This window comes from Trichoderma aggressivum, assembly GCF_033847375.1.
Source record: "Trichoderma aggressivum f. europaeum strain CBS 100526 chromosome Unknown scaffold_029, whole genome shotgun sequence".
NCBI lineage: Eukaryota > Fungi > Ascomycota > Sordariomycetes > Hypocreales > Hypocreaceae > Trichoderma > Trichoderma aggressivum.
In genome coordinates this window covers 402,245-423,170 of record NW_026946395.1, presented here as the reverse complement: position 1 = coordinate 423,170, position 20,926 = coordinate 402,245, and the positions used below count along the sequence as shown (strand labels likewise).

The window sequence follows — 20,926 nt, the reverse complement described above, 5'->3', positions numbered from 1 at the left end:
ATCTCTTGGATAACCCAAACCAAACCAAAAACGAAGGGACTCGTATATACCCATACACACATACATACATACACGGCATCGAACTAGATCCGTTGCTCAATCTCTCCCATACATCCATCTGCCAGCCAAATCCATCCCACCCGTCCATCCGCCTCCCGCCATCCTATCCTAGGCTATATACAAGAAAATAGCATCCAAAAAAAAAACGAAAAAGAACGCTCAGTTACAATTTTTCGCAAAACGAGAGAAGATGCGGTAACAAACTCCAATGTCTCCCAACCGTATGCAGATCCCCGCTTATAAAACACCCCTCAAATTACCCTTATAAAAAAAAATCCCAATATCCCATTTCCTTCCTCCTTATTGCCGTCTGAGATCTTCGCTTCGCAATGATTTCTTGCTCTTGACACTCCGTATCGCCGGTGTGTTTGACCTGCTGATCGACGGACTGGCTTCTTTGGTCGGACTACTGCCCTGGCTCTCAATACGGTCCACCATTTGCAGCACTCTCGTCTTGGGACGCTCAAACGTCATGGCTTCTGCCGTGTAAACGCTCGCCGACCTAGCAAACGAGACATCCGTCGCTACTGAGAGCGGTCTCGACATGTCCGTCACCACCGAAAGCGGCCGTTCAATCATTTCGCCTCTCTCACTTCCCTCGCTCCTATCTTCATAATCGTCCTGGTTGATTCTCAAGAAGCCGTCATCGCGATCGCCTTGGTCCACGGGCACGCCTCCGCCCTCGTCATCAAGATGAGAGCTAAGCTTGCTGCCGCTGCGAAGCGAAGGAGTCACCATCGATAACCGTTTATCCATGTCAATAAGCTCTGCTGTCTGTGGCATATGAAGGGGCTGTCTTTCATCAGTACTCGTCCCGTCGTCAAGATCATCGGCGTTTACGACGCGAAGGCGCTCCTTGGGGACGGTGAACATGACTTGTACGAGGCGATTCTCCACGGCTCTTTCGATATCCCATTCGTTTTCCTGAGCACCGCTGCCCTCGCCACTCTCCCAGTCTTGGCGACCTTGCTTTCTCCGAAGAAGCTCGCTACCAAGAGCTGCAAGCGGGGGTTCGTAATCGTGACTCAGCATGTCTGTCGATATCTCTCGCTGAGGAGATCTATCTCTGACAGACAAGTCTCCCGAGGTGGACTCTGAGCCAGAAAAAACACGTCTCAGTGAACCTAGCCAGCTTCGTCGAGGCGGCTTGGATTTCGACGGCGAGCTGGGCTGTAACTCGTCATCTTCAAATGGACTTGATGGCGTTGTCCTGCCGAGCAGCAGGTTGGGGCCTTCTGCTTGCAACGCGCCGAATCCTGATTTCGCCGTGTTGTAGCTGCTGGAAGAGGAGCTACCAGGCTTGCCCGGCTCTGTGGTAGGTGCCGATGAACCTCCAAAGAGGCCCCCGGTAACAATGGCGGACCATCGGCCGGAGCTAGATCGACCCAGGCCATCTCCCGCACTGCGATTTGATTCGGATAGAGCTGATTCGGTGCGAAGATCGTCTTCTCGTGCGCCGGACGAGCGTTGGGAGTTTCGCCGTGTGGGAGATCCACGGCCCTGTGCTCGAGTACTATTATACCTGGCCAGCATAGCGTCCGCAGCGTCAACATCGGACACCCAATCTTGCACATCCGGATCGTGTTGAAAGGGGCCATCTGTGCTTGGACCAGCCGTGCTTTGGCCAGGGGGCGGAGGTTGGAACACTGGCAGACCCCCCGAGGCAATGGCAACTGTCGGTGTCAGGAATGGATCGGAATATGCGTCTGACGTCGGTGTGGTGGCCTCGACAGGATTGACACGCTGATAGGCCAAGTCCTCCTCCTCATCCTCCATGATAGGGTGGATTTGACCTGGAGTAGATACAAAGCTATTCAGCTGATTCGCCGGTATATAACCGCCACGAATCTGTCTAGACACTGGCTTCCTCGCAACACCTGGTACGACGGGGGCATAGCCGCCATATGAGCCGCGTAGGCTCTCGTACCCCATGGATCGATCATCTCCACTACTGCTATATGGATCCTGCCCGTTGTTGTACCAGCTGCGATAACCCCAGGGGTAAGTGTCTGGTCGCTCCGTCATGTCAACAGAGTCGTGGATAAACATGCTGGCATCCTGAGCCATACCCCTGATTGTCTCCTCACGGGCAGCCCGCCTCCTCTGCCTCTTACGCCAGCAGAAGAACATGACCAGGACCAGAACAAGGAGAACCAGCCCGCCACCAATCCCAAATCCAATGCTTAATCCCAAAATCTTAGCCTTGGATGAATCATCGGATGGATTAGCAGTTGGGGTGGGGGAGGCATGGGGGCCTTTGCCATCGGGCTCGGCGGGAGTAGGATTGTTGTAGGTCGTCGCCCAGGTCAAGTCGGTCAAATTCAAGAATTGCGGCGATGTGGTGACGCCGGATTGTCGCTTCATCTTGCTTGACGAGTCCGAATCGCTAATCTGCCAACCTCCGTACACCATCATCACATTTCCCGGCAGGATAGCCGCGCCGTGCCCATAGATGCCGGAGTCTCCAAAATCCGGCTGTTGCTTGGGAATGGTCCATCTCCACGAGTCGTATGCCTGGCCCATTTCCAAGATGGCGAGCTGTGGCTCCGCTGCATTTGTCACGTCGCCGACCCAACCTCCCAACACGATGATGGAACGCCCGTCCAGGCTTAGAGTGGCCGTATGGCCGGATCGACTCTCCACGCCATCGGGACTGTCGGTCGACTGCTGGACGTTGACGTATGACCATGACTCCTCGGGGAGATTCCACACAGCAGAGGTACTCATGTTGATAAAAGCTTGCTTGGTATGACCGCCGATGATGACGTACGCGGTCTGCTGTGTGACCGTTCCAGAGTTGTTGCTCATCGAACTTTGCAGCGCGGTAAGACTGAAGCCGGCAATGGGCGTCTTGGGCCCAGAGTTTGAGGCAGTGCCCTGAGCATACGACTTGGACGAAGGGCTGTTGTCGGCTGGAGTGAGAGCCATCATGCCGGTGGTGTAATTCGCCTCAGACTGCCATTTCTTCGAGCTATCCGACGGCGTATCACACATGCCACCATAGGAGTATATTGTCGGTTCGTCCAATAGGGGAGCCAGCGTCCCGGAAAAGGCGATTGTTCCCCCTAGAAAATACGGTCCTCTTGACGATGTGCTCTTTTGCGACTTGCCCAACATTGTCGCGTGCTTCTCCCAGGCCGCGTCGCCGTTACCCCCGGCGGCCGCTCCCTCCCCATATGTCCACACGGTTCCTGGCCCTTGGTCGCATTCTCCTGCATATACCAGCACAGCGCCCTCTTCTGTTCTTACTGCGCCAAATGCCGTGTTCTTCGAATTGTCTCCGCCTACAAAGGGCAGGCTCGTCGTGACGGGGTTCAGCTTGGTGTCCGTTCCAACCGTGCTCGAGATGTTCAGCGACAGGAACTGCACGTTGTCGTCGCTGTCCTGAGTAAAGATGTAAGCGATGTCTGGGGCATGGCACGCGCTCTGGTTGAAGCACGCATCAGGCGTGAGAATCTGGGTGGGAACATAGGGGAAGCTATGCGCGGCGGCCACCAATGGAGCTCCCAAGAGCAGAGCTGCAGACCAGATGAAGCGACTCGATCGCGCCAGGCCTGGTGTTGCGCGATGCGGCTGCGCGCGTCCGCGAGCAAACGGCGCTGGTGGTACGGCCATTGATTGGGTTCGCACTGAGATCTCTCACTCCCGTCTCCCTGATTGAATTTTTTTTTCCTAGTGTTTCCCTGGGATCGTTTGCCTTGTTCGCTTGTCGATCATATCATCGTGGCATGTCGATCCCTCGCAGCCTTGTCCTTGTCGCTATCGTGGGTGTCGTTTGCCGTCCGCTATTTTCTGCTCTTCTCGAGGTCGTCCGCGCCAGTCGTCGGTTTGGAATCGCATCCACCGCGTCTGCCGAGTAAATAGTGGTGCTGCAGCAGCTCCCCCACAGACGATCGAGGAACGTGCAGTAGCAGTAGGCGAAGCTGGAGTCGAGGGTCCGATCCGAGAGCCTCAATCTCTCAGGGTCTCACAATGCGAGTTGAGATGGGAAGCTTGTAAGAGATGAAGCAAAAAATAAAAGTGAAAAAGAATAAAAATTCACCAAATATTAGGTCAGCTACTTCTGCTCCAGCTCGACTCAACCAACAACAAAGCTGAAGCTGTTTCTGTCACGGCCGCGAGAGTTGGCCAAAGGCTTGCAAAGATGCAGGGACCCTTTTGGCGCTGGCAATAGCACAGAGCTTGGAAGGGCAAAAAGACACGCGCAAAGCGGTGGGCTGCACCCCGGCTTTAGCGGTGGCCCGTTAACCGCAACAGCAACAGCAGCAGCAGCAGCAGCAGTACGACTATGTAACGGTAGGTCCTGCCCTACTGTACCTAGGTGGTAGCAACAGAAGGAAGGCGCAGCACGCGGGTTGCTTGACAGACTGGGATTGTCAACAAGGGGGGCAGGAGCCAGTCAACCAGTCCGGCGAATACAGGCGAGGGAAAGAGCTAACATGTGCACCTGCAGGCGGCAGACGACCGTTGCTTCCGTGGGTCGAGCTGCACGAAGCGAGGCCTAGCCTTAGCCGCTGACCATTAAAAGCTGCTAGCAGGTGCTGGAGCCGCTGCAACGTCGATTTAATTTAACAAGATTGCTACGTACGCTTTTCAAGACACTCTCATCTATCACACTTTTAAGCTGCCGCTGTCATAAGAAAAAGTATAAAAACATGGATATAATCATTCATTATAGGTACTCATACAAGCATTATTGTATTCATATTCAGTTTATAAACATCATCATCCATCTCATCTGACACCCATCAACTCGCCCGTCAATTCTCATCATCCTCACATCCCCCCACACAAACTCCATTTGTTGTCCTTGTCCTACCGCCGTTGCCGGGAGCAACCAAAGCTTGGCCTTTTTTCTTTTTCCCACCACGGCTTAGCGGGGCACGGCGTTATTATGCTAGCGCCCCAGATTGGGGATCACCATCCATCAGCGAGATTTTCTTGTCTACTGCTATACGTGCGATCGTGCTATCAATAGAATTCATTCTATACTCAAACACCTAAAAATACACTCATGAATATCCATCAACAAAGAAACAAAACTGCTGCCTTGATTCTACTGTAATACGCAGCCACTCTCTCACTCTCGCCATCAGCATTGCCTGTTATCAAGTCCAACTGCTCCTTTGGGCAAATCGCGGCCCTGCCTCCTATCAGCACATGTGATGCAACGAGGGGCTGGGGGCATTAATAGTACTCCATAACTCCCGTATGCCACACCGAAACAGCCTGAGCGGCAGCCAATCGAAACCGCTGCTGTCAAACAAAAGATGGCTGGGAGAATGGCGTGCAGATGATGTGCAGTTGCAGCCCGACCCGATGTCATTGGACGTTCTCTCTCTAGTATCTCGATATGACGCTCTCGACGAGACATCTGTTTACTCTGTCCTCTCTCTGATATTCTATACTACTCGTACTATGACTGTAATCAGCTGCTCGTGCTGACGCGCATCTTCTTCTCCGTCTCTCCCCACCCGGGAAATGACGAGAGCCTAGAACCGCCGGGCCACCGTTGGACTAGCAGGGAACACGCGGCAGAGCAAAACCTGAATCTCTTCCAGTTGTCTTGTCCTTGTCTGTGCTTTGTATCGGCTCAAAGTCAGACAACATCAATGCGTCAACTGAGACATGCGTCGTCCTTGTTCACAATTACTATTTCTATTCGGCATTACGAATTCAAGCAAAAAGAAGGGTGCACATGGCCTGCGTGTCCTGGCCAGTTACGTGTAATAGGTACAACAAACTAACTGCCCTCGTCTAACATGAATCTTGTGCTCCTCTCTCGTCCATGCGCTCTCCAGATGATATCATGCTCAGTCCTATCCATACGACCGTAAATAGAATATCATTGTCTCTCCCTTCGTCTTAATTAAACCGTCAAAATTCAAGAGTAATAAAAAAAAGCCAGACGCACTGCAGGCAGAATAAAAAAATAACTGCAGGGGGTATCGAGTATCAAGTCGCCTAATAGTAAATCTTTTCTTCCCAGATGGGCGGTCGAGCACCTTCGGAATCCCACGTAACATGGTTCTTCTCGTCGAGCGTTGCGCCTTCATCCGTGATGGGGATTATCTTGCTTGAAGCAGCAACCTCCTGCTTGGACAAGCCCGCAGGGTCCGAGGGGATCCAAAGGATGGGAGTCCTGCTTGAGACGGATGGTGGCAAGAATGCTTCGGCCTCGATTTCATCGGCGTACCGCATCGGCTCCGCCAAGTGCTCTTCTTTGAGGAACAGTCCGCGCAATGTGGCGTAATCCGCATATACCCAAGGCTTGAGGAATTTGAGAATAAAGTTACCCTGCTTTCCAGATGCGTCTATGGGAAATCTCTTAGTCTCCTGGGCCTTGTCGGTAGCGGCATCGTGAGAGACATTGTTGGAGGCCAGGCCTTCCTCAATGCTAGTACCAGTTGCATTGCCGGCGGCGCGCAGCTGGACAAGTTCCTCCTCTGCCTGGAGACTCCGTGGCAAGCCGAAGAGAAGTGGATCAAGGGTTCGCGACAGGGTGAGGTGGTACAGAATGGTGAAGCCGAGGAAGATGCCCATAAGGACTGCAGGTCCGGCAGCTTTGGAAACGGCAAAGAGACCAACCATGCAGATTTCGGCCAGGTAGATACCGGCAAACAGCTGCTTCAGTGCGCGAGGGTAGATCAAGCCATGCGTGTCGATTTGAGTTTCCGTGACGAACAGGATATTGTATCGGTAGGCAAGATAGAACAAGCCCATACCAATAGATGACCAGAACAGGATTAAAGGGGCAATGACCGAATACGTGATGCCTATGACAAGTTAGCAGGTGCGTTTAATATATATATATATATATATCAAAGGAATTTAATAACAGAAACATACTAATGACAGCAATGTTGGTATATACTGGGAGAACGCTACCCCAAGAAATGGCGCTGAGGCTGGTCCACTTCTTGTACATGGCTCGAGGTGTCTTGGCCAAAAACTTGTACAGCAGCGTAAAAATGAAGAAGCCGACAACTTGCGTAACGACACTAGTCGCAATGGTAAGACCCTGGACGATGAAGTAGGAAATGTAGAAATTAGATGCCGTAGGCAGGGACTCGGAAAGAATGTTGAAGACTTGTTCCGGCTGCTGGGCGATTTGAACAAGGGCCGTTGAAGCTGCGTTGGTCAGGGTCTGGATCAAAAACACCTGAATGAGCTGGAAGAAAAAGTACGAGTTCTGGGTGAACAGCTCGACGCGAGACTGAGTAACTTCGCCGGCCTGTTTGGCACAGAGACGCATGATGACGGGGACCAGGGACATGAGGATGGAGAGAGCCACTGCCGGGAGCAACCCGGAAATCACTCCAAGAATGGGCTTGGGGATATCACCAATCCAAGTCAAGCCGGGGATGTTCTTCAGCGTGTTCACCTGGGCAATCACACCAACGATACCGACGGGGATGGCCCAGAAGATGATGAGAGCTGCAATAAAGGCATAGACGACGTAGCGGCGGATGATAACCTGCCACCAGGGGAAGGACAAGCTCTTCCAAACCACCTCAGCAGGCTGGATGCCAATGGCCTTGGGCTCCATGTGCAGGGCCTGGTGGTGAGTGACGGATTGGAATGCGTATTGAGCGTCGCCTTGAGTTTCAAATTCGACAAAGACAGCGCGGACTTTCTCGTTGTTGCCGGCTCTCCAGTCGGCCTGGGCCTTTTCGACCTCGGGAATCAGACGCTGCAACTCAGTGCGGCTCCAGAGGATGGTGTCGACTTTTTTTCCAATAAGACCAAGGAAGCCAAGACGATGATGCGGGCGGTCCTTGTCCTGAATCCAGCGTGAAGCAATGTCGCCTGTCTCAATATCTCCATCTTCGGTAGTGGCAGGGCCCTCGGGTTGAGTTTCTCCCTTCTTCGTGGCCTTGATGCGAGCCTTGTTGACCTTTGTCAGGAGGCCGATTTCGCCCTTTTCAAGCTTCATGGCGGCATCGTCGCGCTTCTCCACCAGCTCGTCGAGCTCATCCGTCTTGCCGCAGACCCAGACCCTCCTGACGTTGTTGAACATGCTACGAATACGCTCCTCGGTGTTGTATTCCTCTGGAACGGAAGTGAAGAGCACGGTGCGGGCAGAGATTCGTTTGGCATTGTGGGGGTTGATGTGGTGAGCCTGGCGGAGATTAATGTAGAAGATGCACTCGCGCGTAATCATGTACATGAGAAAGCCATAGACTGCCCAGCCAACAAAGGTGTGGGCGTAGAGGTAGTTCTTGTGCGTCTCAATGTCGACATTGCTGTACGACAGGATCTCGAGCTGGGAGAGACCCTTGCCTCCGGTGGCATTGACGGGGAACAGGATGGGCCAGGTAATAAGAAGGCTGACGAAACAAACGACGAAGCAGATGCGCAGATATCGAAGGAAGAGATAGGCGTCGAGGCTCTGGTGGGTTAGAACGTAGGCATCGGGGATCTTCCAAAAGGCCGAAATCCAGGTCAGCAGATTGCTGGGTACGCTTGGTGTTCGCTCACTATATTGCGTCAGTTTATCTCCATGTCTGTCGCCTGTTTACTTTCCACTTGACATGGAGAGATGCATCACTCACTCTTCGCGCAAAGAGCCTAGATATGTACGCGGCGCATAGTAGCGCCGCTGGGATCTTCTCAGGAATAAGAAGATGACAATATAGACACACGACACTACCAATACAGGAATGAGAGTATCGAGCATGCCTATCATCAAACGCAAGCTCAGTCAGCCCTATATCGGCAGCATATTTTCATCCAGTGAAGCTCGAACTCACCCCATGCTGACTCTGGCTGCGATTCCCGCGCTGATCCCTGGTTGGAGTCGGGAGCCAGGTTCTTGTTGAGCCAACTGATAAAGTTGCCCATCTTGACGACGTCGTGCTCGCAGCCGTTGCCGCGCGCGTCAAACGGTGCTCGATGCTGTTATGAAAGATGCTCGAGGTGCCTCGTCGTCGTGACTTGGTGTAAAGATTAAAATGTGCGAATCGAAGTGAATGCGGAATGCCGTGTGCAAAGCGCCAGCTCCAGCTCCAAGTAGCTTCAAGGGGGTGGTGGGCAAAGCAGGGATTTGTGAGATTTGACAGAGATGTGCCAAGTGGAGAGAGAATCAGGGAAAGACAAGCGTCTAATAACACCAACCGAAAGGCACGAGTACAAAAGTACTGATTGATCAACAATCGATCTGTCGATGGCGACACAGACGGGACAGGGAAGGCGAGTTCCGAGGGCCTCAGCGGCAGTGGGTGCCGAAGCGATGGATAAACGCGTATTCCGCTTGTAAAAGAAAAAGGCACGAGGCTGTGCTCCCCTTAACTAGTCGTATATCCTTTCTCTTCCTGTGCCTAGCTTTTTTGCTTTCTTGTCCCTCTCCTCTGTGCTTCTCTTTTTTTCTTTCTCTCCCTCGCGGACTGGACCTGATGAGTTGGCCGTGCCACTAATAAGTCACTGTCTCAGCCAGACAAGGACCCGGCTGCGGCGCCAACTTGCCGATCTAGCCTATGTGGGCCGATAAAAGGCTGTCTTGTCTGCTTGAGAGGGAAAAAGAAAGGGAGGGATCGGATCCAAAATCTTGCGTGTGTCCAGCTGCGATTGGAGCTTGTGCGTATGTGGCTTGGGCGGTAAACGAGCGGATGGCCGTAACCAGACGACCGATAGCGAGTGAGCGAGTGATGGGAGAGAGTGGGAGAAAGAGGGACGAAGCAGAGACACGGACTGGAGGACAAGGCCGGCAAGCTGAGACCCTTTGCCGCTTCGCCATATGCAATTATTCGCATGCGCCTCCTCCCGTCCAGTCCAGACCCAGCCAGAAACCCCCAATGCTGGTCCTCCCCAAGACCCGGCAATTTTTTGAAATTTTCTCTCTCGTCATTCTCCTGTGCACGCACGGCAGCCGAGTTTCAACACATCCAATCTCATTTCCCAGGATGGGGGGTCACCGTTCGATAACTCAACGGGGTCGTGGCTTGTGGGTTCAGCCCCCCCTGTCCGGCTGCCCTTTAGCTTGCCTTGATATTGAACTTGGCTTGCAGGCGATCCCTGCTCAGCTGTGCTTTTAGTGGGCCGAGGGGAGACGGCAGAAGCGTGGGCGTCACACGCAGACGAGCAACTTTTCAATTTCAATCTCGTCATACCCTTGGGGCTGCCAGAACCCGGTTTTGGAGGCCCACGCTGGTCGATCCTGAGGGTGCGTCTAGACCAGACCAGACTGCATGTAGGTATGATGATGCTGTCCACGTACGAGTTGATGAATAATGACTACATCTGGTTTATCTTGGCCCTCGGAGTTGATTAGTTGGCGAGTCTTGGCGGGTGGAATAAGCTTTGAGAGTGGTGGTTTAGTTTCGGCTCGTTGCGAATTCGCCGTGGCGTCAGTTTCCATTCAAAATGCTCCACGAGCACCGGTAATAAAAGACAAAATCTTCATAGATGGCGTCAAGCAAAGCCGGATGCCCCACGAGGACCTGACCGACGACGACTACAAAAACTTCTCACCACTAGTACTCACTACTAGGTACTCGTTGATGTATGCCAAGTACTCTGCCATGCTCGTACAATCCGGAGACTTGCATCTCACCTATTTCACATCAGCTCCGGATCATGTTAGTCTCGAGTACGGCCGAATGCGTTCGCCTAGCCAAAGGTTGCAGCCGCAGGTTTGCGATAATCCACCAACTGTCTCGCGCAAAATATGCTGCTGGACGCATTGAGTTTGGATGTAGGCACCGTTGGATGCCAGCAGTTGGTTCCTATTATCCGGATGAGATTCTGATCACGGTCAGCGCCATCCCTTTTTCCTCAATGGCATTTCACATGTTGTTAGTTTGTTGTTGTTGTTGTTTTGTTTGTCGGCAATCGCATCGCTGCTGTACACGTATCCGATTCATGCCGATCTACTGACCCCAGACCCCCGACTCAAGATCGAGTTTTCTGATGAGCTTGTTTCTTACTCCGTACGGTGTGTGGTGCCACACCAACACACCAACCCTTCTCTGCGTCATCAGCTTCTCATGGTTCGATGACATGCACAAGATCAAGTGACCCTGTGTCGGACAATTGTCGGCTCCTTGGACAGCTCTCCTTGACGCGTACCTGGACTATTTCCAGCTGAAAAATAAGATTCTAGGCCTAGAGTCTAAGCATCAAGGATGACGCGCATACACATGAATGACACCCAAGATAAGAATGCACCAATGACAAGCTCTTCATGGGTCTAATCATTTGGGCTCATTCTTGACAGAAATCTATTATAGCGAGTGTCGTTTAAGGTGCAGTGTGGTTCGGCCCATTAATAGGCTTTGCCCTATTTATTGAATAGATGTCTGAAGAGCATGTGCATTTTTGCTCATCTGGCTTATAGTGGTTTTCAGCCTACTTGGAAGCGAAGTTCTGTCATTTGACCACATAACAACTTAAGTCGATGAGATCGGTGTTGTTGTATCCAAACCCATGATACTCAGTACATTCACAATTGGTAATCATTTTTGCTGAAATAGAAGCCTCAACAGTCTTCTGGGGTTGACCCTTTTTGTTTTCAACAAGTATGGCTGCCTGATGAGCATGTGAATTGTGCTCAGCCGCCCTGAGTAGCCCTTAGGAAAGCCTCACAACCACTGCATCTATCATTGGCTATACGAACATTTCTCATTTTCAATTGGTTGTTTTTTCACCAATCTTTGAGGCTTCATTGCAAACAAACTTTTACTTGTACATATAAACAGACGTACTGGATAGGCTGGAAACGCCTTTCTTGTGTTACACTGCATTTCGACCCTGGGCATTGTTCATACCCAACATCCTACAAGGCTTTCCTGAGGGGGCTGAGTACTTATCTCATTTTTCTTAAGTGTTCTGCTCAACCAGATGATTTTACTATTGATTCCTGATCCCTCAATTATGGAACCATTTTATTCTGCATCACAGTGCTTTCTACTTAGCTGTGAACAATGCCAAAGCGAAGCAATGAGGCCGATGATGAGCATGCATCCCCTGATGTAAAGAAGACCAAGCTTGGCAGTCCATCAGACGCTGTCAATCTTAGCCATATCGATTATACAATTGGATGGATTTGCGCATTGTCAAAGGAGCAAACCGCGGCGATCGCCATGCTAGATCGAAAGCACCCAGATCTTCCATCTCTCGCCAATGATGACAACGCCTACACCTTTGGATCAATTGGTGGTCATAACATTGTCATAGCCTGTTTACCGAAGGGGAGGTATGGGACCAATTCTGCGGCGACGATTGCAACGAAGATGCTCAGCTCCTTTCCATCCATTAAATTCGGGCTATTGGTTGGGATTGGAGGTGGTATCCCGTCCAAGGTTCGACTTGGGGATGTCGTGGTTAGCATACCAATTGATCAGTATCCAGGAGTTGTTCAATGGGACCTGGGTAAAGCGGAAGACGGCGGAAGATTTAAACGAACTGGAGCGTTGACAAGCCCGCCAAATGCACTCCTCAAAGTTTTATCCAAGCTGGAGTCTGAGCATGAGATGCAAGAGTCCAAGATCCCCACCTTCTTGGATGAAATGAAACAGAAATACCCAAAATTATACCCAAAATACTTTTGGAATCAGTCGCTTAGAGATCCTCAAGATCAAAGTGGCGAAGGAACGGCGATGAGATGCCCAGACATTCACCATGGCTTAATCGCATCTGGTAACCAAGTCATCAAAGATGCTGCAGTCCGCGACTGTCTCAACGAGGATCTTGACGGGAATGTACTGTGTATTGAAATGGAGGCAGCGGGTTTGATGAACGATTTTCCGTGCCTCGTTGTCCGGGGCATCTGTGATTATGCAGACTCGGGGAAGAACAAGGACTGGCAGGAGTATGCTGCTGCCGTAGCGGCAGCTTATGCGAAAGAAATCCTTTCCGTGTTGCAAATTTGGGCTGTGGAGCACATGGAGTCAGTCAAAGGTGCATAATTCTATCTGTTCTCAACAACTCTAGCCGTCTTATTTGTACACCATGTACGGCCGTTTATATTGACCAATCGCTAACTGGGTCTTGGGTAGACATCTTGTCGAATATTAGTGCGGAACTTGGAAGCATACAGACAGCTGTTGGTGGAATGGCAACTCGACAGTACGCTCAAGCCCACCAAGCCTTTTTAAATTGGTTAACACCAGTCGATTATACACTGCAGCAAAAAGATTACTTCAGCAAGCGGCAACCTGGAACAGGTCAATGGCTTCTCACATCCAACATATTCCAAGATTGGGTTGATAATAGCCAGCAAATGTTGTTCTGCCCCGGGATTCCAGGAGCTGGAAAAACGATCCTTACATCCATGGTGATTAATGACCTTTTTGAACGGTTCAACAAAGATACTACGGTGGGGATTGCATACCTATACTGCAATTTCCGACGACACGATGAGCAGCAGCTACATGATTTATTATTAAGCCTACTAAAGCAATTAGCCTACGGCCAGAGCTATTTGCCGCAAAATGCAAAGACAATCTTTGATACATACAAAGGCAGAACTCAGCGCCCATCGCTGGATGATACAAAAGAGCTTCTTAAATGCATGGCAGATTCATATCTGAGAGTATATATCCTTGTTGATGCTCTCGATGAATGCCAAGGGTCAGATGGATGCCGTGCAAATCTTCTAGCAAACATGTTCTTTCTTCGGGATGAGTCAAAGGTGAACATTTTTGCGACTTCAAGACTAATCCCGGAAATTATGGAAAAGTTTGAGGCTTGCAAACGCATGGAAATTCGCGCGAGTGAGAATGATGTGCGAAGATACGTGCATGGCCAACTAGACGGAGGTAACATGGAGCACCTACCGTCTCTAATCAAACACAAGCCAGACCTGAAAGATGAGATCATAAAAGGCATATCAGATGCCGTTGATGGAATGTATGTGATTATATATATCGTTTTTTTTTTTGGAAGTAACTGACAATGTTTTAGGTTTCTATTGGCCAAAATCCATCTCGACACACTCGTTGATAAAATCACAATCGCCGATGTTAGAGAGGCAGTGATGCAGTTGCCTAAGCAAGTGTCAGGATCTGGAGAAGACAAAAGATTGGAAATACTGAATCAAGCATACGAATCCGCCTGGGAAAGGATAAATGGACAAAAAGAGGGATTTCGGAATATTGCCACGCGCGTTCTAGCGTGGATCTCCTTTGCAAAGCGACCATTATCTACGAAGGAACTTCAGCATGCTCTCGCAGTTAAAATCGGCATAGATGAGCTCGACGAAGATGCTATCCCACAAGTTCAAGATATGGTGTCATTCTGTGCCGGTTTAGTTACGGTTGATGAACAGAGCGATGTCATTAGACTGGCACACTACACAACGCAAGAATTCTTCGACAGGAACAAGAGCGATTGGTTTCCTAATGCTGAGGCTATGATTGCAGAAACGTGCATATCTTATCTTTCGTTGAAAGTCTTTGGAGAATACCGCCTAGACGAATCTAATCTGGGCGAATCTGATCTAGAGTACCTGTGTTTCTGTGGACTTTATAATTATGCCAGTTATCACTGGGGTGACCACACACGCCTTGCTGGGACAAAACTGGATGATAGCGTCACTAGATTTCTCATGAGAGGGGCTGGGGTCTCTAGTGCCTTCCATGTGGTGCTACATCGCCTTCCGTTGAGTAGCGAGATCATCGACAAATTCCCCTACTACAATCGCAAACCCTTTTCGCCAGTGTCAGGTCTGCATCTTGCTGTGCAATTCGAGCTCTATGAAGCAATCAGCATGTTGCTCAAGAATGGGTGTGACATAAATGGGCGCCATGGGTTGGAAGCGACACCGCTGTTAATGGCTATCAATAATGGATACATGGGTATTGCCGAGATGCTACTTGATAATGGAGCTCATATGGGTGCTGGGTCAGGCCAGAGCATATTATATGTGGCTGTTGCTATGGGACCGATAAACTACAGCGAAAGATTTGTTCAAAAGCTTATTGCAAAAGGCATCGACGATGGAGAGGACTTTTCGTTATACTCGCCATTCGCAGCTGAATTAGGCCGCGAGGCCATTGTGAAGTTATTACTGGACGAGGGTGCCAACATCAATGCAGTAGACGACACTCTTCGGACGCCATTGCACATGGCAATTATGTATGATGAAGAAGCAATTATGAAGTTGCTTGTTGACCAGGGTGCCGATATTGAGGCAGCAGATACCACTGGTCAAACGCCACTGCACTTTGCAGTTCGGTATCACCGTGATGCAGCTGTGAAGTTATTGCTTGATGAGGGTGCCGACGTTAATGCAACAGACGAGTACCTTGATACACCATTACATACGGCGGCTATAAGTGGTAATGGGGCAATTATGAAGCTTCTTCTTGAGAAGGGTGCCGATATTGAGGCAGAAGACATCATTGGTCAAACGCCGCTGCACTTTGCAGTTCGGTATTACGATGATGCAGCTGTTACAGTATTGATTGACGAGGGTGCCAATATTGATGCAACAGATTATCGTGGTCGGACGCCACTAGATGTTGCCAAAAAGAGATGACTCGAAAAGGATCCAAGAAATATGGCCAATATTACCTGGTAGTACGAAAGATACATAATGTGGGCTGCACGGCACGTTCATATGTGTTGATGCCTACATGTAACAAAAGAGGTCGAATGAAAAAGAAGAAGAAGAAAAACGAAGAAGAAAAAACGAAGAAAACAAAAACAAAATGAAAAAGAAAAAGAAATAGAAAACAAGGCCATCTCTCTCTCTTGGAAGTATCTCAGTAATTGTATGAATTACCTGCATAATGACTGCCTGTAGCCAATTCAACTAGATTTTTCATCAAATCTATACCTGCTAGAGTCCCGGGTTTGCTGTAATAGTTCTCTCCTCGTAAGCTTGACGCTGATTTAATGGCTTTTCGCGGTAACCATTAACGGAGCAGTGAACCATATTGAATTACATAAAGCTCCGTATTTTTGCACGCATGGAATAAGGGAAGGGGATGCTAGAGAAAGATAGAACTGATATGGGCTCAATCCCGGGGCTTTGTTTACCCTTATCACTAAGGTATCTACGCAGGTGCTTATATTTTGAGGGTTTCCGTTGCTCTTTGTTTAATCAAGGCTTCGCAGCGGATCCTAAGCTGCCTTCTCTGATGTACCAGCCGATCGCGAGGTGGCGCCTGGACCTACAAGGAGAAGAGCAATTGGAGCCACAATGATATAAAGAAATTTGTTAATCTCAGGGCGGATCGACAGTGACCACGAGAGTAACGACGGGTCCGCTTTAGATGAGTAGGTATATGCAATCGATTGTATCCTTGCGAAATGGAAGAACCGACGGGGAATTCTGTATTTTGTGCAATGGAGTGAGCGAGGAACCACCTGGCTGCCGGCCGAAGATGTATTGGACGACAAAATGATCGCACGGCTTCAACCACAGGCCGAAGTCACCCAAATTATGTAAAATTCCCGTCAGATCGGTCGAAATATAATTGTTATGCGTTTTAGCAACATGAAGCTAAGCCTTTCCTTTTGCAGAAATCCAATGATAAGCTACCCAAATTATGTAAAAGTCCCGTTGGATCAGTCTGAAAATAATTAATCCTTGTTTAATTAATTGTTCTATCTTCCAAAAAGAATACTTAGGGATTAATAATCGACACTATAGGCATTGGATGCCGGAGTTGTGCTTAGATAGCCTAGTTACTGTGTAAGTAAAGCTTATCAACATCACGACGAGTATATATAGCAACAAGATCTTCTAGCTAATTCAATACATCTATCATTAACAATACATACATCTTGCATATACTCCAGCAGAATTCATTCTTTCTACGACTTGAAAATGCGATTCTCAGCCACCTCTATCATTCTTGGTGCCGCCGCTATAGCCGGTCAGTTGCGGCAAGTCTCTGCTTCTCCCACTGAAAACTGGGGCATTATGTGCACGGATGTAAATCTCGGGGGAACTTGCAGCGGGTTCAAGTCTCCTTCCAACGACTGTAGTAAGTTGTTGAAACTAAAGCCTGTTTATTGCAGATGTTGTACTAATAGCAAGATAAATAGTAAGCTTAAGCGGGAAAAACGCCTTCTGGAACGACGTAATTAGTTCAATACAGATATGGGCCCCGAAATTTCAATGTGAATTTTACACGTAAGCAAACACAATGTATTTTCAATCTAATAACGACTCAGTAACTAACCGCCGTTTATACATTATATAGCGATTTTAACTGTAAAGGCTCAATGCAGCCGTTTAACGGCAACGTTTATACGTATAATACTGTTTATTATAATGACCAGTTTAGCTCATTCTTTTGCTATTAAATATTTGTCATGACCCAGCCTTTATGGTAATCCCCGGATGCTCCGACCCATTGGAATGGAGTCGAGATCTATCGACTCAACCGAGCTCGATTATGACAAGTACAGTTGGTTCAACTTCACTTGGCTCGATCCAGATTAACTGGATAAATAAGTTTACATTCTATACACTCTTTAGCTACTAGGTAGTTGAGATAGCTTAGGTAGTTATTAACATAGCAACCAGATTGGAGTTTGTTTACCAATTTGTTAGCTACGTGATACTCGCACCGCCCGTAACTCGCCCGACCCAGGGAAATAGGATCAATAGCAATACGGTAGAAATGATTATCGGACGCCACTTGGAAATGAGCGAGGAAATGAGCGAGTAGAATGTTGGAGTAGGGGCAAGGCACATGCATTTAGCATAGAAGAATGAGGTCGAATGAAATAAAGAAAGTTAGCCCCGTATCTCTCTTCAAATACTTCAGAAGTTGGATCAACTATTTGTGAAAAAAACCAAGCGCAATTTCTTTCAGCTAATTCAAACAAACTTTTCATAACACCTATTCATGCCAAGCCCCAAGTTCGTCTCATTACCCGTCTCCTCGTACAAGGCCAGCCCATGATGGCTTGCAAATACCACTATTGCTTTCCACGTGCTTAAAAAAGGGTTAGCATGGAGGAAGGGATAAGATTCGAGTTTGGCGAACTTGCTCGCCGCAGGAACCAAAGTATCGACCAGAACGGAAACTGTGATGTTCATTAATATATGTTCATGCTTTGGGGACTTTAAGTCTCACCTCCAGTGAAGATTTCCAAGGCCCACGTTACGGCAAGCTTCCAGGTATTTCTGCACCTCTCTGTCAATCTCTTCTCCCCAAGCGGGTAGCTGATCCAGAGCGCTTTGCCAATCTTTGTAACAATCATCAAGCATTTTGCCTATGCTGTTCATAGCTTCTTGATCTGAGAGATTATGTGCCTTGAGTATTGTGATCAAGTTATTTCCCGCGTCGTTTAATTCCTGTGCAAAGGTTAGAATGCTTTGAGCGGCTGAAGAAAATTGGTTGTGACAGAGACATACAACTTCTTTTTTGTATGACAAAATATCGTTTGAACTATGATTTAAGGTAGTTAGCTTGATATGTAAATTCGATGTAATGTGATACGACTTACAGAATCACAAGATCCACGATAGTGCTGGTGCACAGTTGAAGAGACGGATGATCCATTTGTGTTTGAGAGAGCTTTATGTCTCCAGCGTACCTGAAGTTCAGACATGTTAGAAGTTTGTATAGGGAATGAGACAGGAAATCGTACTCTACCAGCCGTATAGCCAGAACCACTCCAATCGTTCTTCTTCGGTAGCTCATATACTGGTCTACAGTCAAGGCGGGAGCAGAGCTAGATTTTGAGAGTTTTGATTGGTAGAGAAGACCCTCGAGGTATTTCTTATGAGAGTCCTTCCAGCGTTCTTGTACTTCTAGAAGCGGGTTAGGGACTTTTTCTTCATGACTTTGGTTGTTTGAGTTTTACCTGGCGCATTGCTCTGATGAAATCCTGTTAGCCGATATCTTCCTTGAACGGACTAGAGAATGCTTACATTTTTTATTCGATCCCAGATGGCCTGAAACACATACTGAAGAGGCTTGTTGGTTTGGACACGAGGGCCCTTGTCGTTTAGAATTCCAAGAATGCAGTCAACTTCTTCTTGGGCCTTGACTGGATCGTTTGCCAGAGGTCCTTCATCAAACTCTGTGGGGTGAATATAAGCTATCCGTTATGTCATTGTGATGTTGACGAAACTTACGATCGTCAAAATAAAATATCTAAATCTTTCATGAGATGACTTGCGATTAGACGTAGCATAAGAGAAAGTGCTTACCCAATTTGCCCAGTCAACCGCTGTGCGAAACCTGTCTTTTTCAGCCGAAGGGGCCCAAACGGCGGCCGCGAATCCAAAGTCGGTCTTGTTGAACTTCAATTCCTCTTTGCCTTTTAATTGTAGCAATCTATCCCCAGTTAGTCAAGTTATGCACAAAGCATACAAAGTAAAATAAAAGATCGTACTCTTTGAACCACTCATCTGCTTCAGCTTTGCCATCTTGATAATGAGGGTTAATGGCTGGCTCTGTAGCCATGATTGAGGAAAATAAATCTGGAATCAGGACATTCCGTGGAGAATCTGGTATCCTTGGGGACTGGAAATCGGCTGTAGAGGCATTCAACAGTAAGGTAGGCTCTAGCACTGTCGCAGTTGTAGACATCTTGATACAGTAGTCAACTAATTTGGTTTGAAGTGTGACTTATATAGGAAGCTTGTATCTACAGTCTGAGAAGACTAGTAATAAGGAAAGTCTGGCTACAGTTCATTCTGAGCAAAGATATAAAAGCATTCAATGTTTATATGTTAAAATTCCCGTTGACCAAGCCAGGGGAAGCGGGAATATTGTGCCGTTCTCTTGGTCGAGGCCCTGAAATATGCCGCCATCAATCTATTTACCGAGTACAAAGCGGATCTATCTGCAGGTACGCTGTCACTTGTCTTGAGCATGTAATGTCGATCTTTACGAATAATAATAGGATCGACATCCAACCCCTTGGCAAACACCCGGTTGTCGGAGCCTCGTTTAGCAACATGCGGGTTAGACTTTTTGCGCTGTAAAATATATCTACTAGGGTGTCGGGTAAGGTCTCGTTAGTTATGATAGGAGATGATTGCTTCTTTCGGCAGATAACTCGTATGCCTTCTGGGCGACTGGGGCCTTCTGCCGATCTTTTCACTATATATTATATCTAATGCTACTCAAAAGGTCACTACATAGCCAGCTAAGTTACTGTATTGATAACTTCCATCCACATTGGTGCCACCTCAGGTAAATGTATCACGTCACGTAAATGTAGCATAGTTAAAGAGTATGGGTAGAATGCACTGCCGTGTAGCGGTATATTGTCCACCAAGTCGGATCGCAGCCGAGACGCACAGACTTCGAGATCAACATAGAACGAACAATTTACAACGGTTCTGAACAGGTGGTAGGTGTCTTAGCGATACGGGTACACGGGACAAAATTTCAGGAGGACCCTGCGTTTCTTATAGACAACTGACATATGATATTGGGAATACGGAGCCAAAAACAGGCCTTGGTTTCGTTCGCAAGACCCTGGGATGATTTGACGATGATTTAGTAATGATTGCTTCGTTACTATTCCGAATGAGACGGTTTGGCACAATTTAAAGGATCCTGTAGCCTACATTACGCGATGTCCCCTTTTCTCTATTTCATGTCGCATTGTAAAACTTCTCAATTACCGGATACCTGACAGGCATATTGAGGCAACACCGTCGCGTACTTCTCCGGCAATTGATATTGCAGTCAGAATGTTGTATAGCATACGGAGTAGATAACACGTCCAGTAACTTGGCCGCCGTATTTGCCGGATACAAGGCGATTAACAAGGTTTGTCGGCATTTGTCCTCCTATCTCTCCGCTAATGTGACAACCCGAAATGTCAAAACTAACCCCCCTGTCTACTGCACATACTCGGCGAGCAAACTCCGTAGTAACTAGTGGATTTGCCCTTGATTGCCTGGCTGCTTTTGTAGTGTTTAGGTGGACCAAGGCGCCGATCG

General features: G+C 48.5%; 4 protein-coding genes across 4 annotated transcripts; 1 reads left to right on the top strand and 3 right to left on the bottom strand.

Annotated features, from left to right (window-relative positions):
- Positions 1-360: 360 nt before the first annotated feature.
- Positions 361-3,675, bottom strand: Triagg1_7041 (uncharacterized protein; the record flags this gene model as incomplete). The annotated part of the gene is made up of 1 exon (XM_062901733.1): positions 361-3,675. The coding sequence occupies one exon, from the start codon at positions 3,673-3,675 to the stop codon at positions 361-363; it is 3,315 nt and encodes a 1,104-aa protein (XP_062754113.1).
- A 2,349-nt stretch (positions 3,676-6,024) lies between these two features.
- On the bottom strand, positions 6,025-8,904 carry Triagg1_7040 (uncharacterized protein; the record flags this gene model as incomplete). The annotated part of the gene is made up of 4 exons (XM_062901732.1): positions 6,025-6,836; positions 6,910-8,540; positions 8,616-8,742; positions 8,814-8,904. 4 exons carry the CDS (start codon positions 8,902-8,904, stop codon positions 6,025-6,027), a joined length of 2,661 nt encoding a protein of 886 aa, XP_062754112.1.
- Positions 8,905-11,981: 3,077 nt separating this feature from the next.
- Positions 11,982-15,538, top strand: Triagg1_7039 (uncharacterized protein; the record flags this gene model as incomplete). Its single annotated transcript, XM_062901731.1, has 4 exons — positions 11,982-12,946; positions 12,991-13,001; positions 13,056-13,908; positions 13,963-15,538. 4 exons carry the CDS (start codon positions 11,982-11,984, stop codon positions 15,536-15,538), a joined length of 3,405 nt encoding a protein of 1,134 aa, XP_062754111.1.
- A 2,428-nt stretch (positions 15,539-17,966) lies between these two features.
- Triagg1_7038 (uncharacterized protein) lies at positions 17,967-19,433 on the bottom strand (the record flags this gene model as incomplete). The annotated part of the gene is made up of 10 exons (XM_062901730.1): positions 17,967-18,045; positions 18,096-18,316; positions 18,377-18,410; positions 18,469-18,558; positions 18,613-18,775; positions 18,829-18,841; positions 18,896-19,047; positions 19,103-19,121; positions 19,178-19,304; positions 19,363-19,433. The coding sequence occupies 10 exons, from the start codon at positions 19,431-19,433 to the stop codon at positions 17,967-17,969; spliced, it is 969 nt and encodes a 322-aa protein (XP_062754110.1).
- Between the last annotated feature and the right edge of the window lie 1,493 nt (positions 19,434-20,926).